Source organism: Prionailurus viverrinus, chromosome E1 (genome assembly GCF_022837055.1).
Source record: "Prionailurus viverrinus isolate Anna chromosome E1, UM_Priviv_1.0, whole genome shotgun sequence".
Classification (NCBI taxonomy): domain Eukaryota; kingdom Metazoa; phylum Chordata; class Mammalia; order Carnivora; family Felidae; genus Prionailurus; species Prionailurus viverrinus.
The window spans coordinates 52,094,860-52,120,006 of record NC_062574.1 but is presented as its reverse complement, the minus strand read 5'-3'; the positions used below and the strand labels follow the sequence as shown (position 1 = coordinate 52,120,006).

The following is a 25,147-nucleotide window of genomic DNA, read 5'->3' as shown; positions in this document are numbered from 1 at the left end:
CCATCGGGTGAGCCCAAACCCTGCTTCGGGATTCTCTCTCTCCCTCTCTCTCTGCCCCTCGCTCACGCTCTCTCTCAAAACAAAACCGCAAGAAGTGCTGACATATTTATGGTGGAAATAACCTCTGAGGTTCGCTTCAAATTGGCTGCATGTGAGGGGAGGAGGGGAGGGCACGGGTGAAACGAGAGAGGCCATCGGCTGAAAATGACTGAAGCCCGGCAGCGGGCCCACTGGGTTCACAACCCGATTCCTTCCACTTTGGTGCATGTGGTGGCCCCCTCCCACACTGCACTAGGGCAGGCCCGTGTGACCAGAATAGGGCAGAAGTGACCTTGCTTCTAAGAGACGCCGCGGCTGCGTCTGGAGTGCTTGACGGCTCCCTTGCGCCTGCTCTCTGTCCACCTGTCCGTCTCCGAGGCCTCACCCGGGAGCAGCCCTGTGCACAGCCGGGAGCTGCGGGTGACAGGGCACTAACTCCCCAAGCCACGAGGAACTGGGCCTCCAGGTCGCAGCACGTGCTGGACTGCAGCCTCCTGAGAGGCGGGGGCCAGAGCACCTGCTCAGCCGCGCCCTGATCCTCAGAAACCCTAGAATAAGCGTGTGCGGCTGCTAAATTCCAGGGCACGTTCTCACACGGATCGCTAACAAGATGCACGTTTGGAATTTTCCACACTAGGGTTTTCTGCTTTTGTTTTTAAGCACTTGGGTGACCTGAGGGCAGCGCTCTCCTCACCCAGCCACCCAGCAGTGCGGGACAGTGGTCTGTGGTACCCTGGGTCTCCAATGACAGGGAGCCGCACAAGGCTCTGCTTCGGGGCAGCTCAACTCTCTGCACAAGGAGCCGCCAGCGCGACTCTTAAGTTACACAAAATTCGCAAATGTTCCTCAAATAGGAGAGAATCTTCAAAAGATAACCAAGGTTACTGTTTTGCATTAAGTTCGCGGCCGAAACCGCGCCCCCTCCCCCCCCCCCCCCGCGTGGGTTCCCCGCCTGGCCTCGCGGGTCGGGAGGGGGCGACGGCGGGGGGCGCGCCCCCGATGGGGGGGGTCCTTCAGGGACTCGGGCCCCGCGAGAGGGCCTCGCGCTTCACGAGGTCCCTCCCGCTGCTACGAACTTTCCCTCGACCCGGCGCGCGGCCAGCCTCGGACACCGGCCCGCTTCCGTCCGGGGCGGCGGACCGCGCACGCCGGGAGCCTCCGGATCGAACCCCCTCCCGCGGCGCCGGCCGTGCGGCACGGGGGCTCGGGGCGCGCGTCCACGGCCGGGGGTGGGGCGACAGCGCCGGCTCGCCCCCGCGCGGCACCTCGTGGACATGTCACGACGGACGGGCGCCGGGGGAAGGCGCACGGGAGGCTGCGACACTGTCCCGTGCCCACGGTGAGCGGCCGAGCCCCGAGGACCGTCCCGGGCCGGAAAACAGCGGCAGCGAAGGGCGCGAAGCCCCCAGGCGGCCCCGCCCTCGCGGGACGCGCCCGCGAGGCCGGCTCCACAAGATGGTGGCGGCGCGCTCCCGGCAGCCCGCGCGCGCGCATGCGCCCTCCGCCGCCGCCCGGCGCGAGCGGAAGTCGCGTGACCCCGGAAGTGGCGGGCCGGGCGCGCGCGGGCGGGGCGGCGACGTTCGTCATTCCGTGCGGGAGGGAGCGTGAGAGCGGCGCGGTCGAGCCTCCGGTGAGCGGCGGCGGCGGCGGCGGCGGGCGGGGCGGGGCGGGGCTGGGGAGGGGGCGCCGCGGGGGCCGGGGGTGCGGCGCCTTTGTTCGCGCCGCCCGCCGGGGGTGGGCGCGGGCCGGTGCGGGCCTCCTTTGGGGCCGCCGCCCGAGTCCCGCGGCGCCCCCTCCCCGCCGATGCGCGCCGGCTGGACCCGGGCCCGGCGGCCCCTCCCCGGGGGTGGTGGGCCCGGCACCCGGCCAGGGAAGCGTGGGCACCGCGCCCCTGCCGGGTTTCCGAGCACCCCACCCTGCGCGGCGCGCCTGCCCGCCCAGATTGCGGGGCCCCGCGGAAGGAAGTGTGGGCCGCGGCCATCGCATTCGGAGGAGCCTGTCGCCCGCGGCCGCACTTGGGTGGCGTTAGGGCGTGAGCATTTTAGAGGAATTTAAGAGGAAGCGGCCGTGAGGCCTGGAAAAGCGGGCGGGCCCCACCCCACCAGTGGCGGCCGGCTGGCCGGCCGGCCGGCCGGCCGGCTCGGGGTTCCCAGCGGCCCTTTGTGAGGTCCGCTGCTCGGGCAGCTCCGGGCTGCTAGGCTGGTCCCGTGGGGAGAGGCGTTGGTGATCATTCTGGGGCAGCCTGAGGTCTAGTGGTGACCGGGCTGTGGCCCACTTCCCTTACCGCCCAGGAGGACTTGAGTGGTTTCCGCTACTTCTCAGATTCTAGCGGGGTGCGATGGGGATCCCTAACTGAAGCCAGCCTCATGCACTGCTCCTTGTTCCCACAGCGCTGTCCCAAGCTCTTCTGGGCCAGGATCCAGAACGAGGGTCCTGAAAGCATAGGCAGGTCACAAACCCTCACAGTTGGAAAGAACATTAGCCGATGGTTAGGGTTCCTCATGACTTTTGGGACCCACCTGTGGGACTCAGGCTGGCCAGGTCGTCTGAGCTCCAGGAGAGCCCTGCGTTTGCAAGGTGAGGCCTTGCTTCACTGTTGGAACAAGGCCGAAGGAGTGTGCTTGGTCAGGGAGACCCAGGAGGAGGTGTCCCTTGGGGAGAGGGTCTAGGCAGCTCCAAAAGAACAGCAGGGCTTTAGAAGTGACCCCGCAGGGGCCCTGTCAATTGGGCCTGGTGGTCTGTCTCTTTCCCCAGGGCGGGAGAGGTATGCCAGGTCTCCCTGAGGAGCGGGCTCCAGGCCCCACTTAGTTCTGGATGCCCTGTCCAGACTGTGCCAGCAGGTCCCCGAGGTGGGCAGGGCAAGGAGTGTGGTTCCCTCTGGGCCTCAGGAGTCTGTGTCTGGGCCTTTTGCAAAGCTCTGCTAGGAGCTGCTTTCTTCCAGAAGGCAACTATCCCCCGGGGTCCAAATAGAGAGTCTGGTTACCTGGAGAGGTTTTTCAACAGCGAACTTGTGCTGGCTGTGGGGCTCGCTGAGGGGCAGAAGAGGTGGACACTGTGGGTCCCTTCAGGCTGCCACAGCCCTGTCCCTGCCCACAGGTGTGCCAGACCCAGTTAGAGTAAGTGAGCATGGCCGAGCAGGAGCCCACAGCTGAGCAGCTAGCACAGATTGCAGCCGAGAATGAGGAGGACGAGCACTCGGTCAACTATAAGCCCCCCGCCCAGAAGAGTATCCAGGAGATCCAGGAGCTGGACAAGGATGACGAGAGTCTGCGCAAGTACAAGGAGGCCCTGTTGGGCCGTGTAGCTGTGTCTGCTGGTAAGTGGGCTGAGGCAGTGCTGAGAGGGACACCTGTCACTTTGGGGTTTCTGCTGCCTCCCCCATCCTGCGAGTCACTAGCGGGGTAGAGCTTTAACCTGCTCTCACTCCGCAGACCCCAACGTCCCCAATGTTGTTGTGACCCGCCTGACCCTGGTGTGTAGCACAGCCCCTGGCCCCCTGGAGCTGGACCTGACAGGTGAGTGGCATCCGGGGGTCCTCTGCGGCCCAGGCCGCCCAGCACCTTGCCGGCTCTGCTGAAAGTAGTCCTTTGGAATGCTGGTGCCCTCTTGTGGGGGGCCGGAGAAGTGCAGCCAGGAAGTGTTTGTGGACTCTGACTTTGGAGAGGCCTGGGTCCTGGGTGGGGCTACCTGGGGCCGCCTGGGTCAGGGTGGGAGCGGAAGGGGTGCCCTGCAGCTGCAGACGGGGGACATGCTGAGGTCAGAGCAGCTTCCTGTAGCCGAGCCTTTCAGTACAAGCTTCTTCCTCGGCACAGGTGATCTGGAGAGCTTCAAGAAGCAGTCCTTTGTGCTGAAGGAGGGCGTGGAGTACCGGATAAAAATTTCTTTCCGAGTAAGGCAGACGCCGGGGGGCGGGGGGTGCTGGGAGGAGTTGGGCCTGGAGAGCCCCACCGAGCCGTCTTTGGGTTGTGTCCCTGCAGGTGAACCGGGAGATCGTGTCCGGCATGAAGTACATCCAGCACACGTACAGGAAAGGCGTCAAGAGTGAGTGAGGCGAGCGCCACCTGGCTGGCCCGTGGGAAGGGGCAGGCGGAGGTGGCCGCCCAGGGCGCGGGGATCAGCAGGGAGAGAGGAAGGAAGCGGTGTGCGTCCCCGGCCTCAGGTGGAGGCGGGCGGCACTGGTGACCTGTGCGTTTCCTACGTGCAGTTGACAAGACCGACTACATGGTGGGGAGCTATGGGCCCCGGGCAGAGGAGTACGAGTTTCTGACGCCCATGGAGGAGGCGCCCAAGGGCATGCTGGCTCGAGGCAGCTACAACATCAAGTCCCGCTTCACAGACGATGACAAGACCGACCACCTGTCGTGGGAGTGGAGCCTCACCATCAAGAAGGACTGGAAGGACTGAGCCCCGGGGGGCGGGCCTTCGGACAGACGGACGGACGGACCTGTCTGACGTGCCCCACCCCCACCGCCCCCACCCCATCCCAACCCCCTACCAAAGTGCTGACAGGCCTGCCCCCCCTCCCCCCACCCGCCCGCGGGCCCCCGGCCTCCTCCTCCTCGGCGGCCTTGCCTTGCTGCTTCTGCCTGCGCTGGGGGGGTAGAGAGGGGAGGGAGCCTGCACCTCAGGCCTCCACCTCCCTTTCCATACCCCTTCAGGTTCCCTCCCACCTGTCCTAACCCGACTTGAGGCCCCGGCTTTTCCAAGGGAACCTCGTGGCCTTGGCAGTTGCCCTGAATCCTGTTCTTCGGGGGTGGGGTGGGGTGGGGTGGGGTGGGGTGCATGATTGGAGGCCTCTTGGGGGCCGGCCACCCTCCTGCTTTCACCTGTCCCCGGTCAGTTCATCCATCGCTGTCAGTAACCGTCTAACCATGATGCCTTAACATGTGGAACGTGTGCTGTGGGGGCCGTCACTAACCTCTAACCCCACCCCCCCACCCCTCCCCCCGTGTCTGCATGAGCATGTGGTCTCCCCGGTCCCCGCCCCATCTGCGATCCCCGTGGCCCCGGGAAGCGTGTGGGATGTGCTGCTGCTCCCCTGCCCGCCAGGGCCTAGCCGGCCCCCTCCCCCGGCCAGGGCTGTGGGGACGGCTCCAGGGGCTCTGGGAAAGCCAAATTGCCAAAACTGAAGTTGCCTCCGTTCCCATCCGGGAGGCCGGGTGTCCTCACGCCTCTGCCTTCTTTGTCCCGGTGGGCGGCGCTGGAGCCCACGGCCCCAGCAGACAGCCCTCGCCGGACAGAGCCAGCGGCCGAGCCTTATGTGTCCCACCCGGGCCTGCCGGCCCGGGGTCGCGTGCCTGGCCCGTCAGTATTTATTGCCTCCATATGTGCCGTCCTCTGGGCCCCCTGGCCTGCCACCTCTGCCCCCAGGCTCGGTGCCACCGTCCCCGGCAGGCCCTCCCCACACCCAGCCAGGACAACCGTGGGACCAAGCGCGCACAGTCGGAGCCCTCCCCTGTGCCTCCCCTCCCCTACCTTCCCCGTGCCCCCCCCCCCCCCCCACCTCCCTGTCAGGACGGGGCCTAGAACGCCCAGGAGCCTGAACCTGCTTCTCCTTTTCTGACCGGGAAATAAACTCCCCCAAAGGAGCCAGGGTGTGCGCTGCTTGTCTCCTGGCGGGCGGGGGCAGGAAGGCAGCAGGAATGCTTTTTCCCTGGGTGGTGGCCGCCGCTTCTGTGACCAGTTTCATACTAATGTGGAACGGCCAGGGTTCACTGTGGGTGAGGAACCGGAGTCCCCAAAGTGCCCAAGTTCCCCCGGATTTGAGGCAGTGGGAGGGAGAGTAGGGACGGGAGAGTAGGCCCGTCTTGGGGTCTAGAGCACCGGCTCCTCAGGAAATGCCCCAACCCTGAAGAAGGGGAGCCTCGCTGGAGGTTTGAGGCCTGTGCGGCAGGCAAGACATCCAGGTAGGGGATGGGAGGGGCGCTGCCCTCCGGTAGTGCTGGGGGGGGGGGGGGGGGAGTCAGTGCTGTGGGCTGCAGGAACAGGCAGGATCAGCGGTCCAAGGGTGGAAAGGGCGAAGCGAGGGTAGACTGGAGGAGACTAGAGGACCCTCGCTGCCTAAGGTGCAAAAGTGCCCGGAGGAGAGTCCTGAGTAACAGCCAATCCCGGGGACCGGGGACGGGCGAGGCCTTTGCGGGGCCTGGGGTGGTGGGGAGTGGAGAGGAGGATGGTCCTGCCTCCTCTCCAAGCACCACCCTCAGGGCACTCAGTAACCTTGACGCCCCTCCCCAACCCCAGGATGAGGAAAGGGCGGGTGGGCAACCTAAGCTCCAGACACCCTCTTACCTGGCCCACGTGGGTCACAAAAGCGGTCAGGTGCCACACAGTGGGGACGCGGGACTGCTCTCCTGGAGCCTCTACTGGCCACACCTAAGGCGGCCTGCCCCTCTTTCCGTTGCTTCCAGCACAGTGTGCTCAGCTGGCAGCTTATCGCCAGCTGGGCTGGGCCACATGCCCGTGCCAGGACAGCTCCTGCAGGGCTGGTCACTGCCTCAACCCTCCTTATGGGGGCCCCGTGCTCGATGGCATGAGGAAATGGCACTTCCTGCCCAGACACAGACCCAAGAGCCCAAGCAGGAAGCAGCCTGGGCCCCAGTTCTTGATTCCACAGGGTTAAAGACCCTAACCCACCTCTCCCAGAGCCAGAGCCGTGCAGCCCCCAAGACAGGCCTAGTGGGACAGGCTCAGGCAGGGAGCTGCAGTGAGACCAGTTCCGGGCTCTGAGGCCTTTCTCGCGGAACCGGACGCGGCTGCCTCTGGCGCTCATCCCCACCCCCAGAGGCAGAAAGCCCCATCTCAGTCAGTCCGTAGCGCTGGGGCCACCACCTTCCCTCTCCCAGTACACTTCCTGAAAGGTCCAGTGCAAACCTCTAAACCCAGGGAAATCCTGTGTTGTCAGCAGCGCCCTGGGCCAGGGCTTTCTGAGGCTGTCAGGCCAGAAGGCCTACTCCTTTTGCTCTTGGATTTCCCCAGCTTTACTAGACATGTGAACTCAGGACCCAGAGTGCCCAGTTGTACAGGCACACTGCCAATCCCCAGGACTTTGTCCCCCGCCCCCGCTGAGGGGCAACACAGGGTGGTGCCTGCAGGACGTGGCTCTTGGGTCCCAAGTCTAATCTGACCCTCCTGGTTCCACCCTGAACCTGTCTACAGTCTGGGAGCCGGTGTCTGTGGCCCTCTTCCCTTCCGTCCTCTTCCCCGTCCCCCAGAAATCCCCAAGCTGCCACCTCCTCATCCACTCCAAGATGGGCCCTCCCTTCCACTGAGGAGGGTGCCATGGTCACCAGGTCAGGACCCCTGATGTGACTGATCACCGAATACTGTGGTTTAGGATAATCTTCATGCCCCCGTGCAGTCCCACTCCACGATCAGGACGCCTGCAGCCCCCACCCCGGGGGCATGCTCACCACCTCGCCCCCAGCACGCACAGGAAGAGGACAGCGGGATAGTGCCTGACCGGGAACCTAGTCAGATTTCAGTGGCCCAGCGAGCACTTCTGGGGTGTCCGTGAACCTGCCATGACTCCCTCCACACACCCTATCCGACCCTATCCCTCCTTCCAACCCTATCACGCGTTGGAAGGCAGTTTTATTCTGAGAACTCTGCTTTTGAGAACGGTATTTATCAAAACATCAGCTATTTAATGGGCAACTTCTCCGGGGAATGCGACGCCTGGAGGATGTCCTGTAGTTGTGTGGGTCCCCAGAGACACAGCCACAGGGGCAGGTGGGGCACCAACCTCCCAGGGCACATTCCGGCCCAGGGCCTGGGGCACAAGGTGAACACGCCCCACTGCCTCTCTCTGGAGCTGATTTTGGAAGGTATGTGAGAGGGTCTTAGGAAGAATGAGACGGAGCCGGGCCTCCCCTCAGAGCTGAGGCCTGCAGAGGTGTTCAGTCAACCAGCCTGTGTTCCGGGACCAACCCCACAGAAACAGGAGGTCTCGGGCCTCCCCCAAACCAGGCCTCCTTCCAGCTGAGACCCCCGCTCTGCTGCTCCTGCACGGGCTGGTACGTGAGGCCAATTCAAGATGAGCAAAGGCATCCTGAGGCGAAGGCACGTTGGTGCGGCTGAGGTATCGGAATACCGGGCCTGGGTCAGGCCAGAGGCCAGTCACCCGCATCAAGGTGCGTTTCGGCCGCCCTCAGCTGCAGCCATGGAGGCAGACTCGGCCAGAGGGAGGCTCATTCGCGGCCGTTGCACCCCTGTCTGCTTTACTCTCCCCTTGATCCCAACGTTCTCATCTTTGTCGGGACTGTAGGCTCTGGGGCGAAGCTGCCTCCGTGCTGGCACAAACTCGTCGTCGTGGTATCTGTATCTCTTCACTGTCCCCAGCAGAAGAAACTCAAACCCCACTCTTTAGGCACCTAAACCCTGGTCTCACGAGCGCTTCCGAAATCTAGACAGGATACAAATAACCCTTGTATCAGGCCCCGCGGTCTGTAAAACAAGGGTTGTGGCAATCGTAAAAACGTTAGGAGATAGTGCAGCAATGAGGCAATCCCCACCCATACCCAGAGAGCAGAGGGGGAGGACTCCGCTGGCAATTGTTAGCAAGAGCTGTCGTTCATCTGTTGAAGCCCCAGGCCAGGGCTTCCCCCACCCCATGCCCCCCTGGCTGGGGCGCAGGCCGGCACCTGCCAGGCACACGTCCACCGCCTTTCTATGCCCAAAGTCCCAGCTCCTGTCAAGTCGTCCCCGTGAAGACACGGATGCCAGCAGGTACAAGCACCTCTGTGAACCTTGCTCCCCTGGCACTGGGGGAAGAGCAGAGAACACGGCCTTGACCTTCAGGAGTGCATACACCAGTTGAGGCAGCCCCACACAGGAGAGACAGGAACACATGCCCTCCCCTCCAAAAGCAACCCCTCGACAAATGTGAACTCTCAAAAGCACGAAAGTGTGTTTTTTTCTGTCTTACCATTTCTGAAACGAGGATGTTATTACAGCCAACGTGTACATTTAACGTGGGCGTGTTTCTCTTCTTCCTGCCATGCTATTAAATTGATGAGCAGTCTCAAAGCTACTGGTGGTGGCGTTTCGCAACAGAGAAAGCGAATACAAATGAAGAGGAAGGTTTCCTGGAGACAAACGGTCTGTTCCAGGGGTGGGGGTGGGGCGGGCTGCCAGGGAAAAGCAGACGTGGTGGCAGAGGCTTTGAGCAGTGACGGAAAGGGACGGCGGATCAGTCTAGAGCAGCGCCGTCCAGCAAAAACAGGGTGGGAGCCACAAACGATATTTTAAAATTTCTAGAAGCTAGTCAAACATTTTAATTTAGCCCAACGTATACAAAATACCAACGCAACATCTGAATATAAAAAAGTTACGGGAGTTCCCGTCGCCTCGGTGCCAGGTGGTCACCGCCGCGGAGGGCAGCGCGCCCAGGGGCCCGGGATGGCTCGCAGACAGCCAGCAGGAATCGGCAGCCGGCGGGGAGGCAGGTGCGCGGCCCCCCGAGTCGGCCTCCCCCGGGACCCCGAGTCCCCCGCTTTTGGACCCTCAGCTGCAGCGGCCCAACCTCCCTCTTCCTGCGCCCGTTCTGGTGAGCCTCCTCGCCGGCCTTCCGGCCGTATCACGTTCGGCCTCGGCGTCCCCGACCCGCCGCCGGCACCGCCCGAGACGGCCGAGCCCCGCCGGCCCCGCCGGCCCCGCCAGCCCCGCCAGCCGCGGTGCTGGGCTCGCGGCACGCACCGCCCGACCCTCACGCGCACCGGAAGTTGCGTAGGCTCACCTGCCGACTCACAGAGCTGGGGGGGCGGTGTCAGTTAAGGACAAGCCGTCCAATCAGAATGCAACACGAAGGGTTTCAGAGGCGCAGACGCAGCTCCGCCCTTCACTCGGGAGCTCCGCCCCACTGCCACGTTTGACGACGGATCGCGCGGGCGTGCGCGTATCTCTTGGCCAATCAGGAGCCGCAGATCCTGGCCTCCAAAGGTAGCAGCCATTCCAGACCCGCGGAAGGTGTAGGAGAAAGCCACCAGTCACAAGTCGAGGGAGAGAAAGTTCTCCATGGGGAGCCAATGAAAAAACCGGGTAGAGTGCGAGCGCGAGCTCCCCGGCCAATCTCGGGCGAGGGCGAGGGAAGCCCCCACGGCGATTTCGAATCCGGGGTCGGGGGCCAGAACGGACAGCCAATGCGAACGCTTTGGAGGTGGGCCCCGGAGCCCGCCAGCCAATCGAGAGTGGGCGCAGGCGGGCGCGCGCGCGGCGGCGGCCGGGCTTATAGGGGCGGGGCGGCCGGCGCGCGCTCTCGTGGCCTCGCTGTCCCGGCGGCGCCAACCGAAGCGCCGCGCCCGCTGCCGACATGCTGCGCCGCGTTCTGCTCTGCCTGGCCCTGGCCGTGCTGACGCGCGCGGGCGCCGCCGCTCCGGAGGAGGAGGACCACGTCCTGGTGCTGCACAAGGGCAACTTCGAGGAGGCGCTGGCGGCCCACAAGTACCTGCTGGTGGAGTTCTGTGAGTGCCGCCGGCCTGGCCGGGCCTCGCCGTGGCGGGGCGGGGACGCGGGGGGGCCGGCGGGACGGGCGGGGGTCTCCGGGGCTGTCAGCATCCAGCCCCCACTCAGGAGGCGCAGTCCCGGGCTGGTGAGGCGCGCAGAGCTGCTGTCGGCGTCCCCGCGCTGCCCACGTCCTGGGGGCATCCCTCCTGCTTGAGCCGGGTCCCAAGGCTGGCCGCAGGCCGACAGCCAGGACATGCTTTGTGCCTTACGTCCACATGGCAGGGGCCCTCCGTTAGCCTTGTGTGAGCTGCCACCAATACAGAAGAGCACGCCGGGGTCCAGCCCCCTGACCGCCCCCCAGGACTGATCCCAGAGCGCCCCACCTTCAACCCCATACCGCTCGCTTTAGCAGTGCTGTCACGCAGACTCAGCACCGCCGTCTGTGTTTATAAGTGTGTAAGCACTACCTGGGGTGGAAAGCTCCAGCCCGCCAGAGCTGCTAACCTGAGCTGGCAAAGAGTCGCTTTTAAGTGGGAGTCTTGGGGCAGGTGTGCACAGGTGTGCGTTGCACATTCACCACTAGGTCTTGCTGAGCGTACAGGTGCCGAGGCGCTGGCCTTTTGACTTCTCTGGGAGATCCCAGAGACGTGACCGTCCTCACTGCCTGCAGATGATGGGAAGTCACCCATCGTTTGTCCCGTGCCAAGCAGCTTGGGGTCTGGTGTCAGTTTGTCGTTCGTGGCCTCTGTACCAATATTGCCCAAGAGCGTCAAGCTATCAGCTCAGCCCTGTGGGTTCAGGGGGGTTATCTTGGTGAGTAGATAAGATTTTTATGGAAGGAAGTGCCAGGAGAAGGTGGGGGAAGCGGTGGAACTTGGTCGACGCTGCTTTCCAGCATCCGTTTCTTTTCCAGATGCGCCATGGTGTGGCCACTGCAAGGCTCTGGCCCCCGAGTATGCCAAAGCAGCTGGCAGGCTGAAGGCGGAAGGCTCGGAGATCAGACTGGCAAAGGTAGATGCCACCGAGGAGTCCGATCTGGCTCAGCAGTATGGTGTGCGTGGCTACCCTACGATCAAGTTCTTCAAGAACGGAGACACCGCTGCCCCCAGAGAGTACACAGGTGTGGTTGCCGCACCGCCCTTCTCTTCCCGGCAGACAGGGGTGTGCCTGCAGCCTTTGGGAGAGACCTGAGAGGTGGGGAGGCCCGCTTTCAGAGGCAAGGCGGGGAACCTGGTCTCAGACTGGGTTCTCAGTCGAGGTCAGCCTCTGACGCTCTCGTGAGGAAAGTGCTCCCATCCCCGAAGAGTGCGTCAGGTAGAGAGGGACATCCTTCCGGGGCGGGTGGCAAGCTGAGGCTTGTCCTAAGGTTGACCAGTGAGAGGAGGAAGGCTGGGGCCCTCGGGCCCACTTGGAGCAACAGGTGTAGCGATTTGGGACTGTCCGGTGTGCCAAGCCAAGTGCCCAGGGCCTTCCCCAGGGCAAGGGCTGAGGCTGAGAGCCACTGGGTGACAGGCTGGCGTCACTCACCTGTCCTGGCAGAGCTCAAGTGCAAGGCCTGGCCCCTCAGGCTGCCTCCTGGGGCCTGGGCCCCTTTGTAGCCTGGTAGGTACCGGGACAAGAGGAGAGACTTTTGTCCACAGAACCGGTTCTGTGGCTCTTCTGTCAGAATGCTCTCGAGCGGCCTCGTTGATTCTGACGTCTGCGGCTCTGGTGTTCTTACTAGGCTGCTGTCTTGTTGTTCACACGTTCGCCTGGGTTCGCTCTCGGGACAGGAAGTGCAGAGTTCCCACGGTCCCATTGCTCGCGCTTAGGTTTGGTGAATGAGACAGCTGCTCCTAACTCCACCTGGCACTGATGAGTCAGCATCTCGTTGCCACTTAGGAGAATCCTTCTAAGCGTGAGCCCCGCACCCTCCTCGTGCCGGGCCAGGTGGCCGGATGCTTTGAGGGGAGGAAGGCCCTCCTCGGCCTCAGTCCTAGGAGGAGCAGGCTTCTACCTTTTCGGCTTGTCAGCTCTGGGTGGCGTGCGGGAGCCTGATCGCTCTCATTTTGCTGGTCTGGGAGGCGTGTGGGAGGGCCAGGCCGAGGACAGGGACCCCTGAGCGGCCCGCATGTCCCAGGCCAGCTAGAGCTCGGGGAAGGCGGGGGTCGAGCAGCCTTTTTTTATTTTTTATTTTTTGAATTCCATCACATCTTTAATTATGATGGAGCCTAGAGCGAGGCCCCTGGGGGAAAGTGTGTGTTTGATGAATTTAAGCGTCGAGGGATTTAGAAAGTGCAGAGGGCTTAGAGGAGGGGGCGGCGGCGTGATTCTGCTACCCTGGGGGCAGCCGCTGCGTCTCCCCTGCTTCACACCCAGTCCCGGTTTCTCAAGAGACAGAATAGTGTCCTTAGCGCTAGGATTTGCACAGGCGCGTAGACAAGGTTCCTCTTCTGGAAGGAGAGTGTTGAGCCCCGGTCTTGGCAGAGAGCTCAGAGAACGGGCAGGGAGGGTGGGCCCTGGTTTTCAGCGGAACCCGCCTGTATTTGGGTGCAGCTGGCAGAGAAGCTGAGGACATCGTGAACTGGCTGAAGAAACGCACCGGCCCCGCCGCCAGCACGCTGCCCGACAGGGCCGCCGCGGAGGCCTTGCTGGAGTCCAGCGAAGTGACCGTCATCGGCTTCTTCAAGGTAGAGGCTTCGACACTGCGCCCCGTCGTCGGGGAAAGGTTCCCTGTGGTCTGGGTACTGCCTGTCGGTCCTGCTGGCGGCCCGGGCGGGACCCTCGGTGCTTGGGTGAGTGGCCACCTCTGCTGCTTCTCTGTAGGATGTGGAGTCGGACTTTGCCAAGCAGTTCCTGCTGGCAGCGGAGGCCATCGATGACATACCTTTTGGGATCACGTCCAACAGCGACGTGTTCTCCAAATACCAGCTGGACAAGGATGGGGTTGTGCTCTTCAAGAAGGTAAGTGGCCCTCCAGCAGCCCCGCCCAGGGCATGGAGACACCGCGGGGGGGCTGCTTTCCTTATCACTTCCAGCCCCTGAGAACCTTGCCCGGGCGGCGCTGGACCGCCAGCTGGACTTATCGGGGGCCTGTTGGCAACGTCAGACCATAGGAGCCACTCAGACAGTGGCCTTCAGACTTTGCGCTGTGGGCCCGTTGTTCCGGCTCGAGTGGCAGCTCCAGGGCCGTGTTTGATGAAGGCAGAGCTGCTCTGGAGTGTTCAGTGTTTCCGAAAAAAAGAAAATGGCAAAATATTCGGGAAGGTCTGCCGCCTTAACCTTTTCTAAGCACGTGATTCTTAGTACGAGGCATCAGTTATGTTGATGGTGCCGTGCGGCCGACACTCCTGTTTGCTCAACTTTTTGATCCCTGGAAATGGAGGCCGTGCAGGTGGCAGGCAGAGGAGGACAGAAATCAGGAGAGAGGGGCAGGGGGCAGGAGGCGTGTCTTCGGGGATGAGGATCGGGCCTTTCGCTCCTGTTTTGTCCTGGTGGGAAGAGGGCGGGTTTGGAACTCCAGCAAAGCAGGAAACCCTGTGGTCAGAAAGGTCGCCGGCTTCTGGTCTAAGGCCATTGTGCGTGTGCGCCCCACGTGTAGGGCATCTGGGCCGAGTGACTGAAGACAGGTAACCTTGTGTAGAAACTGCCGCATCTGGCACCTTGCCAGGGGCTGGCAGGGAGGGGTGAGGGTGTCTCCCGGCTGTACTCCTGAGGACGCTAAGGTGGCTGTGCTTCCGTCGACTGGGGACACCAAGGTGGCTCCGGGTGGCTCTGTTCCAGCGTCCTTGCCACTCCAGTGTTTCTGTAGTCTTGCTTTCCTCAAAACAATTCCAGATCCTCGTAGCGCCCGCCCCCCGCGAGGGAACGGAGGGGCTGTGAGGCCCCCATGGTGGGCCTGGGTGGGATGGGCCTCTGCGGGTGGCCAGAGTCCTGGGTCCTGAGGTTGAGGCTGACGGAGGGGGAGGGTGTCTCAGAGACCGCCGAGACCCATGTGCCATCCCGCGTCCACACCGTGCTTTCCTACCTCCTGAAAATCCAGAGCGCCGGTTCTCACGCGTCCTCCGGCCTCGGCTCCCCGTCGTCTTGGGCACTGGGCGCGGCCTGGGTGACGTGACCCCTTGGGTCTGGTGCCAGTTGTGGGGGCAGCCTCGAGCAGAGGCCTGGCAGGACCCCGGGGACTCTGTGCCGCATGGGTCAGTATGGGTCCCAGCTGCAGTCACAGACTGTACGGACGAGAAGGAGGAGGCTCAAGTCTGGCCCCTCCCGGCTCTGTTGGGCCGGCCCCCGTTTTCTCCATCGTGCCCGTTTCCTCAGTCTTTCTTGTTCCCTTTTCTCTAGGTTGTTCGATCCCATTTCTTGCAGTGTGTTGGGTCTGTCCAGGGGCCGCTGTGGGCAGCCTCACTGAGTCAGGCACCTCCCTAGTGGGACAGGGCAGGCCACTGCTGGGAAGGATGGGGGCTCGGATGGCGGCTTGGGTCATGGGTCACTGGCAGTTGGACTTCTGGTTTGAGAGCTATTCTGTGTCTTTATTCGTCCTGGTGGTTACTTTGCTTTTCTTTCCTGAAACTGAGGGGTAGGAGTAGGTGTCGGGCCAGGCCTGTCCTCCGCTGCCTGCAGCGTTGAGCCTTTTGGGGATGTTTGTCGTTGTGGCCTGACGGGGCTGGGCTTCACTACTGTCCCTGGCTGAATGAAGGCCGGTTGTGTGCTTTTTACTGAAGTAGGGGGGGACTGTAGCGTGACGTGACCCCAGTACTAAAAAGATTGTGTCTCAAGACAGGTGCGTGCGGCAACTCTGTTCTTTGGGCCTCTGGGCATGAAACTGGGCACACCGCTCACTGCTCGGAGGGGCTGGCGGTACGGTTCTGGAGCAGTGGGGGCTTGTGCGCCCCTGGTAGGGGCTCAGGAGCATGCCTGGTGGAGCCGGGCCCCCTGGCCTTGGCTTTTCATCCCCTTTCCCCTCTTCTCCTTGGGTTTGGGGAAGAGAGAGCAGGCTTCAGCTTTTCCTGGGGGTGCTGTGCTCGTGGCCCCTGGCACCTGGCCCTCGATCTGGTCTAACTTTAGCAGCCAGTGTCATAGTCGAGCTGAATGAAGGTCAGGCTGTAATGTGATGTTGGCGGGAGCAGGGAGTGGCCACCTGCTTTTCTGGAAGTTCCTTTGGGGAAGTGTAACTGGAAATGACTGGGAAGAAAAGGTGAGCAGTTTCTCTCTGTGGGACTCATTCGAGAGTTCAGAGGGAAGGATGAGATGCTCGTGTGAACAGGTGTAGACACAACATCGTTTTTGTGCTGGGAGTGGTCTCTGTGCTCCACCCAGAGCCAGGGCTGCAGCTTCGCTGCACGGCTGCCCGTGGGCCTCTCTGGTCTATAGCAACAGCTTTCCAGCTTCGGGGCCTCAGGACCTCTGAAACTCTTAGATATTACTGGGGATCCCAAAGAGATTCTGTTGCTGTGGATTCTATCTATTGATTTTCACCAGGTCAGGAATCAGAACCGAGAAATGTTTCTAAGACCCTAACCGTCTAGGGTGTCTGGCTGGCTCCATCGGTAGAGTGAGTGACTCTTGATCTCAGGGTTGTGTGTTCAAGTCCCACATTGGGCATGGAGCCTACTTAAATAAGAACTCGTCCGTCTAAGTAACAGTTACGTGTAATCAGAAGGTCTTGTGAAAGTTAGTTTTTCCTAGGCAACTGCATTTGAGTGGTGAGCGTGTTCGGGTTCTGCTGCTTTCTAGCCTCCACCTTGTGGAGGGCAGACCTGGCTGATGTCAGTCTGTCGGGACGTCCCTTGTCACTCTGCTTTGATCTGAGGGCATAGCACACTCGGGAGAACGCGTGTTCTGAGCAAGAGCACGAAATTGCAGCTGTTCTGGAAGGGCCCCACACTCTCCCCTTGGTGTCGCTGTGGCTCAGTGCCCGGAAGAGGCTGCTGTCTGCAGCCCTCATCCGGCTCTGTTCGGTGGACAGAGGCGTGTGGCTTCTGCTGTCGCAACTCCGGGTTGCTGTGCCGGGCCGAACCTGGGCTCTGGGGGCGGGGGGGGGGGGGGGGGCGGCATGGGAGGCTTTGGGAGGACCGAGGTTCTCCCAGCCCTCTCTGTGCCCACAGTTTGATGAAGGCCGGAACAACTTCGAGGGGGACATCACCAAAGACAAGCTGTTGGACTTCATCAAGCACAACCAGCTGCCGCTGGTCATCGAGTTCACTGAGCAGGTGCGGCTTTCTTGTGGGTCCTGAGTCCTGAGGGCGGGGCGGTGTGGGAGGGTCGTGGGGTCCCGACCCCAGGAACCCCCACGTACAGATCGTGGCAGCGGTGGCATCGCAGCCGTTGAGAGAACGTTCTGTGTAAATGGCTTAGTTCGTGGCTCAGACCCAGTAACCTCTGTTTACAACACAGACAGCCCCGAAGATTTTCGGAGGTGAAATCAAGACTCACATCCTGCTATTCCTGCCCAAGAGCGTGTCTGACTATGAGAGCAAACTGAGCAACTTCAAGAAGGCCGCCGAGCGCTTCAAGGGGAAGGTGAGCGGCTCAAGTGACTCAGGCTGCAGGGTGGCCCGGGGCTCTCTGCGGCTCCCGGGTCCCTCTGGGAGGGCCAGGCCGTGGCGGTGCGAGTCTGCACAGTGTGCGTGGCGGGAAGCAGCCAGGCAGGGGAGCGGAAGCTGCCTGCGGTCCCCCGCCTCACCTGCCGCTTCTCCCCTAGATTCTGTTCATCTTCATCGACAGCGACCACACGGACAACCAGCGGATCCTGGAGTTCTTCGGCCTCAAGAAGGAGGAGTGCCCCGCCGTGCGCCTCATCACCCTGGAGGAGGAGATGACCAAGTACAAGCCGGAGTCGGACGAGCTGACGGCGGCGAAGATCGAAGAGTTCTGCCACCGCTTCCTGGAGGGCAAGATCAAGGTGGGGGAGCCACATCCCGAGGTGGAGCCGGCCCGCGCCAGCCTCTCGGCCTTTGGGGTCCCGGGCTCCCTGCGGCTGCATCTGGAAGGTGTCCGAGCTGAGCGTGGACTCCTGTGGACGGGGTCCCAGATGGCGTGAAGATGCTTGGGGAGAGACGCGGTGGTCCCACTGCTTGGGGAGCACAGAGCAGCCCCGACCCCGTGGGCTCGGCCCTCTCCCGAGGCTCCGTGAGCAGCTCTGGTCCCTGTGTGTCTCGGGCCGGGGTGGGGGTCCTGGGGGCCAGTGGGGTCTTGAGCCATCCCTGACCCTGCTCTGCCTGCCCTCCAGCCCCACCTGATGAGCCAGGAGCTGCCCGAAGACTGGGACAAGCAGCCCGTCAAAGTGCTGGTCGGGAAAAACTTCGAAGAAGTTGCTTTTGACGAGAAAAAGAACGTCTTCGTGGAATTCTGTAAGTGGAGCCTCTTCCGCTCGTGCGCGTGTCCCCCACGAGGGCCAGCGGGCCGGGGGTGGGCAGAAAGCGGCTCCTCGGCCCAAGGGGGGGACTCCGCTGCTCTCTTCCAGATGCCCCGTGGTGTGGGCACTGCAAACAGTTGGCCCCCATCTGGGACAAGCTGGGAGAGACGTACAAGGACCACGAAAACGTCGTCATCGCCAAGATGGATTCGACGGCTAACGAGGTGGAGGCCGTCAAAGTGCACAGCTTCCCCACACTGAAGTTCTTCCCAGCCGGCGCCGACAGAGCGGTGCGCCTCCGGCGGGGGGCTGGGGGAGGAGGGGGGCAGGGCCGGGGAGCGCGGGACCGGCTCCCTGATTCACATTCTCGCTCCCCCTCTCTCCCCGCCACCCCAGGTCATTGATTACAACGGGGAGCGGACACTAGACGGTTTTAAGAAGTTCTTGGAGAGCGGTGGGCAGGACGGGGCCGGAGACGACGATGTAAGTGGCACGTTGGTTCCGCCCGGCCAGCCTCTGGGTCACACCCTGTAGTCCATGGGACAGGCTTCCGTGGGCGCCACTTGAGGCAGGCACGGGGACCCGGGCTGGGGGGCTGCCGGGAAGCCCTCACCGTGCCCCGCAGAGCCATCCTCCCTGATGAAGACGCAGTACGGAGCACCCGAGAGGGGCCTTTAAATGCTGACATTTGCTTAAGAGACTTACTTGTCCCGTGAGGCTCCCTACTGCGCTGGACCCGGACGCTCCTCCCCGGCCGCCGGCTGAGGCGTCCTGCCGGACACCAGCTTGGGCCTGTCCGTGCAGCCGTGGGCGGCTGGGGAGAGTGGAGGCTGGTGTGTGCCCAGGCCAGAGGGCAGGGTGGTGTGGGGGCGGGGGCCAGGGCAGTGGTCAGTTCAGTGGGGTGTGGTCGGCGGGTTGTCGGCGGCCCCACAAACCCTGGAGGCTGGGGTCCCGGGCTCCCCTTGCACCGTTTTGTGGGCAGAAGCTCTGAGAGCCGACAGTTGGCTGCTTCTGCCCAAAGGGCCAGCCAGTGTCTGGCTGACCGAGGCCCCGCCCCGTCCTTCCTGGTCCCTCCCATTCCCTCCCGGTCCCTCCTGGTCCCTCCTGACCCATGTGCTTGCTTCCCTCCCTCTTCCTGCTGCGCCCCAGGACCTAGAAGATCTGGAAGAGGCGGAAGAGCCTGACCTGGAGGAAGATGACGATCAGAAAGCTGTGAAGGATGAACTGTGACACGGAGGCCAGACCCTGGCGCCCAGACACGGCACCTCATGGCCGCACACCCAGCGGCGCGGCCTCCGGAAGCTGGGGCCCCTCCCCGGAAGGAGGGAACGTCCATCGGAAATGCAGGGAACTTTCTGAAGCAACACTTCATTCTAACACATGTGTAAATCGAAACCCATCACCCTTTGCTTTTCAATCTTTGGAAAGGGATTTATCTCCAGGCCAGCCCATCTTCTGGGCCATTTTTTTTTAAATCGTGATGTACTTTTTCGTACATGGTTTTGTCCAAAGTGCTCGTTAAAATGTCTCGGAATCTCGGGCAGGTGAAGCCTCCTTCCTGTTAGGTTTATACTGTCACTTTTGAACATGCCATCGGTGGGATTTTTAGACATTTTTGGACGTCAGGGTGTCTGTTCCACTCTGGCCGTGGCTCCCCGGAGACTCCTGTCCCCTGCTCGGGGAGGGGCCCGGCCGGCCTGGACAGCCACTCTCCACATGCCGGTGTTGCCATGGCTGAGCGTGGTTCTCCCGGTGTTTGGTTAAATGGACGCTTTGGCACGGTGGGGAAGGCGGGGGGCCTTCTGTGCCTGGAGGGGTGGTGGGTGCCGGCCGAGCCCCGGGCAGCCCCCCATCCTTCCCGAGCCAGGCCCCCCGTTCTGTGACCTCCAGGGTAACCTGAGGCCCGTGCCAGGCAGAACCTCCCATTTCCAGGCTGGGAAATGGTCAGGAGTGCTTGAGCCGAACCAAACGTTGACAGTTTTCAGGCATTTCCACCACAATATTGGAATTGAACACATTTTGGCCAAATAAAGTTCAAATTTTACTACCTCTCGTCGTCTCTGCTCTACGGTCCCTCCGGGGCCTGGGCTTGGGTGGGGCCTCTCGCCAGGGCCTTTCTTGGCGGCACGTGGCGCCAACACGGGAGCCACAGGAGTCTCCTGGGTCGTCAGCCCGAGGTGGTGACCGCCTGCAGGTCACCAGGTGGAGGCGCTGCTCCCGCCCCCCCCCCCCCCCCCCCCCAGGCGAACGGTCCACAGCCAGCCAGCGGGCAGGGAGCACCCGGTGTGAGCACTCTGGGCAGCGCCGACCAGACCCGTGCTGCCTCCCCAGCTCAGTAGCCCACGCTGAGCGTTGCCCGTAGCTGGGCTTCCTTCCCCCGTTCTCCGGTCTCGGGTGGCCTGTGCCGGCAGCTCTCCAGCTGGTCCGCTCCCGGGTTCAGGTGTGCGGTGCCTCCGTCCTGCTGGCACAACGAGACGCCTAGCCGCGGAAAGGTGAGCTGGCGCCGCCGTTCAGCTTCAGTGGGAGGACGGCGGCCCTGCCCTCCAAAATGGGAGCCGCTCCCCCAGGGGGCGCACGGCCTCCAGCCTCCAGAGGAGGAAACCCGGCACAGAGTGAGGCTGCCACGGGGGAGGGGGAGGCGGGGTCCAATCCTGTGCTCCCTGCCCCAGCGACCGGTGTGGGTGACCCTGTGGACCCAACTGCGCCAGAGCCAGGCCCCTTCGCGTGGAGAGCTGGGACCGGGCGGGAGCACAGTGTCATGTGCTCCTGGGAGCAGCGGTGAATCACCCATACCTTTCCCCTTTTGCAGAGGCAGCTGATTAGCACATTCCAGGGCCGGGATTTGCTGGGAGGCTGTGAGGGTGGAGTCCAAAACCTGGCGGGGCTGCTGGATTAGCAGGCAACTTTGCACACTCAGGGTGGTCAGTTAAGGCTTAGCAGCCCGGGCGTCCCAATCTCCCTCTCTTCCTCTCCCCTGCCCTCCTTCACTTCTCTCTCCAGGTGGCAGGAAGTTACTGCCCTGGTGCACCAGACACCCCTCCCCCGCCTGCCCCCCCAGGTCCTCAGGCCTCAGAGCCTGCTGGCACGGACAGGCTGTACGGTGGGCCCTGCACCCAGTCTCCCAATGGGCTCTCTGGCTCCTGTTTTCTGCTGGATAAAAAGCACCACTAGTCGCATTCCTCGGACTTTTCAAAGTGGGCTTTTTGCATTAAATGTTTTGGTTTGCTTTATTCCTCTAGAAGGTAGAAACCTAACATCGTATAAGCCAGATCGCGGGTTCACACGGGCATCAGGAAGAAAGCCACATGAATACAGGTGCGGTTCTGATGTGGTTACAGGTAGTTAGGGTTTGCCAATCAACATTCTTAGGTGAGACGCTCACAGCCAGCTTCTGACAAAAGGTTCCAAAGTGAGACGCTTCAGGCCAGGCCCATGGTTTAGAGGACGGCTCCAGTGCCCAGGTAAGAATTAAAAGCACATTAAATACCTTTCAGGGGAGTCTGTTGTGAATGGGGGGGGGGGGCGCTTTGGGCACCAGTCCCTTCTCTGGCCCAAGCTGAAACCCAAAAGCCAAAACCCCCAAGCTCTCAGCTCACCCCGGTAGGACAGGGCCTGTCTCCAGCCCGAGGCCTGGCCACTCTCGGGAAGGCCTGGGTGGCAGCTTCATAAAGCCTTCTTTCATTTGATCCCCTGAGCAGGGAGGGCAGACAGAACTTTCCACGACACCAGAACAGGCCATCTTCACATCAAAGGAAAGTTTTCTCCTGTAAACACGCCAGAAGAAAGTATACTGACTCCTCCCAGGTGACTAGGAGTTAAGATCACCCAGCACCGTCCTCTGAGCCCCGGAGCTCAGGAACCCCAGGCACCACCCCTGGATTGGGGGCCCTGCAGGGCCTGGCCGGGGAGGAGGGTTCCATGGTGGCCAGGCCCGGCCAGCAGGTAGGGGCTCTGAGACCAGCCGAGAAAAACCTTGTCAGGGCAGGGAGTCTGTCTTAGGCGGTGCCCCATTTCTCCACAGCATTTGGCCCCAAGGCTTTGCACCTAGAGGGTGTTAAATACATTTGTTGATTTGGTTCTGTTGGATGGAGACCAGCCTGGTGATGCAAGGCTGCTGGTGACCAGGTGGCCGGCCCCACCCCCAAGAAGAGTGCCAGTCAGCCTTGGTTCTGTCCTTACTCAGGACTCCAGAGACTCCCCGGGGGCTTCTCGCCAATGTCATGGCTTGAACTGCATCCTCCAATATTCCTAAGTTGAAGTGCCAACCCCCGGGACCTCAGAATGTGATCTAATTTGGAAATACAGTTGTCATAGATGTGGTCGCACAAGACGAGGTCATTCCGGAGTAGGGCGGCCCCTAATCCAATGACTGGTGACCTTATAAATTTGGACACAGGCACACACAGGGGCAAGGCCGTGTGAACATGAAGGCAGAGATGGGGTGATGTCTCTACAAGCCAGGGAACAAAGACAGACACCAGCAGCCAGGAGGGGGCCTGGATTCTCCCTCAGAAGGAACCAGTCCTGCTGACGCCTTCATCTTGGACTTCCCGTCTCTAAAACCATGAGGCAATAAAGTTTTGTTTTGTTTTTCAATGTTTGTTTATTTTTGAGAGACCGAGTGACACAGAGCAGAGCAACAGAGGGAGACACAGAATCCGAAGCAGGCTCCAGACTCTGAGCTGTCAGCACAGAGCCAGATGTGGGGCTCGAACTCAGTGTCCGTGAGATCGTGACCTGAGCCGAAGTCGGCCGCTTAACTGACCGAGCCACACGGGTGCCCCGGAAATAAAGTTTGTTTCAGCCCCCAGTCTGGCACTTTGTTACAGCAGCCCAAACACACCCAGCTAGCCAACAGCACGTGCTGCGGGCGCTGCCCCCCCGACCCCGTGAGCTCCTGGCCCAGCTCTGCGCCTGTGCGCAAGGCTCATTTCCACTGGCTCTTCTCCCCACCAAAGTCTCGGCCACCCCTGGACACAGGCTGCTGCGGTGGACTGCTAGCGCCGGCCCAGCCTGCCGGGCATCTTCGACGCATCGCACTGGTTACGTTCTTACAGGGAAGCCCGGACCAGGCAGAGTGCGTGCGCCACCCGGGCCGTGACGGCCCTTCCGAGGGGAGCAGACTGAATGCTCCCTCAGGCGTGAGCATGTGTGTCCTTGGCAGTTAGAGGCAGGAGCCTGGAGCCAGAGGAAATGGGGGTGGAGGGCACGGGGCTAGAAGGAAATGACGGCGGTGTGGGGAGGGCTACCTGGTGGGCAGGGTGGGGTGGGCTAGTGGAAGCAGAGGCATTTATTTACATTCTAACCTGGGAAGGTTCCCGGCGGGAGGGCAAGGTGGTGCAGGCCCAGCTGGAAGGTGACAGGTGGCAGGGGGGCACATGGGCGGGGCAGGACCTGTGCTGGCATGGTCAGGACCCTGTGCTTCCTCAGATGTGGGCAGCCCCTTGCTTCTCAGGAGGTGGGAGCAGCCACCCCCATCAGACCTCGGGCCTTTTCCCTGAGTTCCCAGGCCTGTGGGAGATGCCTGGGCCCTCTCCATGACCTTGGTACCCGCTTGCCGTCCTTATGGGTCCTGTCTTTCTAGTGCCTTCTCCTGCCCTCTGTAAGGCACCTTCTAGGCCCAGCTGTGGGGCAGACAGCAGTGGCCAGGGAGGATCTGACCCCTTTGGCCGGGGCAGAGCGACAGGTGGGCTGAAAGACGAGCCACTAAACATGATCCTGTGTGCAGGGCAGAGCTGCTCTGTTTCAGCCCCTCCCGGTGTGAGCATGACTGCGCAGCTTTATATAGCACTGCGGGCCCTATATAAGAGGGAGGTGGCCTCATCACAGGAGAGCACGGGGCGGCGGTGGCGCAGGAAGAGCCTGTATGCGTTGTCGGATCCGGGCCGGACACGTCCCTCCCCCGAGCAGTAGGGTCCCCGCAAGGTGGACCCAGCACAGCCCCCAGGATGCCCAGCAGGACCAGCCGCTACGCCCGATACAGCCCACGACATCGGCGCCGGCGGATGCTGGCCGATCGCAGCGTGCGTTTCCCTAACGACGTCCTGTTCTTAGACCACATCCGCCAGGGTGACCTGGAGCAGGTAGGGCGCTTTATCCGGGCTCGGAAAGTCACCCTGGACACCATCCACCCCTCAGGTGAGCGCCTGTGGGGCCAGCCGAGGGTCTCTGGGGTGTTGGGGGAAGACCTCAGCTTTGACCCCTCCCGCCCTGCCCTGCCCAGGCCTGGCCGCCCTGCACGAAGCCGTGCTCTCTGGAAACCTGGAGTGCGTGAAGCTGCTGGTCAAGTACGGAGCTGACATTCACCAGCGAGACGAGACTGGGTGGACGCCCCTGCACATCGCCTGCAGCGACGGGTACCCTGACATAGCCAGGTGAGAGGGCCAGGCCAGGGGTTTCATCCCAAATGCCCTGACCTCAGGTGGCCTCCAGGATGTGGCCTCCTGAAAGGCGGCCCTGGCAGTAGAGCTAAGAGCCCTAAGAGCTTCTAGGATCTCCTTTCTACCCTGTTGCCTTCCCTAGAGCAAACCGGAAAAGTCAGCCACTGTTTCTGGAGGATAGTTTCTTCCTCTTCACCCTTCCTGGAAACATTTTTTAAAAAAGGTGCACCCCAGGACTCCAGCCTGCTACCCCGGGGTTGGGGTGAACATCCTGCAGGCCGCCTTCCCCCCACCACAACCTTTGCACCCCAGGTACCTCATCTCCCTGGGGGCAGACAGAGACGCAGCCAACGACGATGGAGACCTGCCTTCAGACCTCATCGACCCAGACTTCAAGGACCTGGTGGAGCTCTTCCAAGGGACTCGGATGGACTGAGCCCAGCCCTGCCCTCCCAGGGCTCTGAGCCTCCGGAGAGAAGTTGGGTGCCCACCTCCCCCACGTACGAGGACTTGCCCCACCGGTAGGGGCGGCAGCTGGCCAGGAGCCCGTACCTGGGCACAACCCCCACCCCCCACGCTTCTGGCCTGGCTTTTTCTCCAGGTGAATTTTTTTTTATCGTGACACTTTTTACTTTTTCAATAAACGTCATTCCCCAGCCCCTGGTGGTAGCCTGATTACTGGGCACGGGGCCGTCCCGGTTCTCCGCTTCCGGTGGTCAGTGGGCCCTGCCATCCCAGCGCCAGGCGTGGGGGTGCAGGGGGCAGCGCCAGGGAAGGGAGCCAGCGTCTCGGGGCTCCGGGGTCTGAGGTCTCTGACCCCGCCGGCCCCCGACTCCCAGAACCCCAGCGTCCCCAGCCCTCAGCTCCGCTCCCCTCGGCTCTGCAGCCCCCGCTCCCGCCGCTTCCCCCCGGTACCCCGCCGACCCTGGACCTAACGAAACCGAAGGCGCCCGTC

General features: G+C 62.4%; 3 protein-coding genes across 4 annotated transcripts; all 3 read left to right on the top strand.

The window, feature by feature from the left end:
* The first annotated feature begins 1,545 nt into the window (after positions 1-1,545).
* Positions 1,546-5,627, top strand: ARHGDIA (Rho GDP dissociation inhibitor alpha). 2 transcript variants are annotated; one of them, XM_047833906.1, is made up of 6 exons: positions 1,546-1,669; positions 3,136-3,355; positions 3,471-3,554; positions 3,852-3,928; positions 4,017-4,080; positions 4,244-5,627. In XM_047833906.1, exons 2-6 carry the CDS (start codon positions 3,166-3,168, stop codon positions 4,441-4,443), a joined length of 615 nt encoding a protein of 204 aa, XP_047689862.1. In that variant the 5' UTR covers positions 1,546-1,669; positions 3,136-3,165; the 3' UTR covers positions 4,444-5,627. The 2 variants fall into 2 exon arrangements, with proteins under 2 accessions (XP_047689862.1, XP_047689861.1); XM_047833905.1 differs by lacking the exon at positions 1,546-1,669 and adding an exon at positions 2,195-2,616.
* A 4,648-nt stretch (positions 5,628-10,275) lies between these two features.
* P4HB (prolyl 4-hydroxylase subunit beta) lies at positions 10,276-19,856 on the top strand. Its single transcript, XM_047833158.1, has 11 exons — positions 10,276-10,496; positions 11,393-11,599; positions 13,015-13,148; positions 13,285-13,422; positions 16,563-16,667; positions 16,852-16,977; positions 17,159-17,359; positions 17,687-17,807; positions 17,921-18,102; positions 18,209-18,295; positions 18,962-19,856. The coding sequence occupies exons 1-11, from the start codon at positions 10,346-10,348 to the stop codon at positions 19,040-19,042; spliced, it is 1,533 nt and encodes a 510-aa protein (XP_047689114.1). The 5' UTR covers positions 10,276-10,345; the 3' UTR covers positions 19,043-19,856.
* A 3,437-nt stretch (positions 19,857-23,293) lies between these two features.
* On the top strand, positions 23,294-24,640 carry PPP1R27 (protein phosphatase 1 regulatory subunit 27). Its single transcript, XM_047831616.1, has 3 exons — positions 23,294-23,950; positions 24,036-24,186; positions 24,505-24,640. The coding sequence occupies exons 1-3, from the start codon at positions 23,761-23,763 to the stop codon at positions 24,626-24,628; spliced, it is 465 nt and encodes a 154-aa protein (XP_047687572.1). The 5' UTR covers positions 23,294-23,760; the 3' UTR covers positions 24,629-24,640.
* Positions 24,641-25,147: the final 507 nt, after the last annotated feature.

What these genes read in the sequence shown, in the direction of transcription:
- ARHGDIA (XM_047833906.1), top strand. Translation starts at nt 3,166, where the DNA reads ATGGCCGAGCAGGAGCCCACAGCTGAGCAGCTAGCACAGATTGCAGCC. An exon ending in CCGTGTAGCTGTGTCTGCTG is followed by an intron (nt 3,356 to 3,470) that starts GTAAGTGGGCTG and finishes CTCACTCCGCAG; the next exon opens with ACCCCAACGTCCCCAATGTT. An exon ending in GTACAGGAAAGGCGTCAAGA is followed by an intron (nt 4,081 to 4,243) that starts GTGAGTGAGGCG and finishes TCCTACGTGCAG; the next exon opens with TTGACAAGACCGACTACATG.
- P4HB (XM_047833158.1), top strand. Translation starts at nt 10,346, where the DNA reads ATGCTGCGCCGCGTTCTGCTCTGCCTGGCCCTGGCCGTGCTGACGCGC. An exon ending in GGGTTGTGCTCTTCAAGAAG is followed by an intron (nt 13,423 to 16,562) that starts GTAAGTGGCCCT and finishes CTGTGCCCACAG; the next exon opens with TTTGATGAAGGCCGGAACAA. An exon ending in CAGCCGGCGCCGACAGAGCG is followed by an intron (nt 18,103 to 18,208) that starts GTGCGCCTCCGG and finishes CCGCCACCCCAG; the next exon opens with GTCATTGATTACAACGGGGA.
- PPP1R27 (XM_047831616.1), top strand. Translation starts at nt 23,761, where the DNA reads ATGCCCAGCAGGACCAGCCGCTACGCCCGATACAGCCCACGACATCGG. An exon ending in GGACACCATCCACCCCTCAG is followed by an intron (nt 23,951 to 24,035) that starts GTGAGCGCCTGT and finishes TGCCCTGCCCAG; the next exon opens with GCCTGGCCGCCCTGCACGAA. An exon ending in GGGTACCCTGACATAGCCAG is followed by an intron (nt 24,187 to 24,504) that starts GTGAGAGGGCCA and finishes TTTGCACCCCAG; the next exon opens with GTACCTCATCTCCCTGGGGG.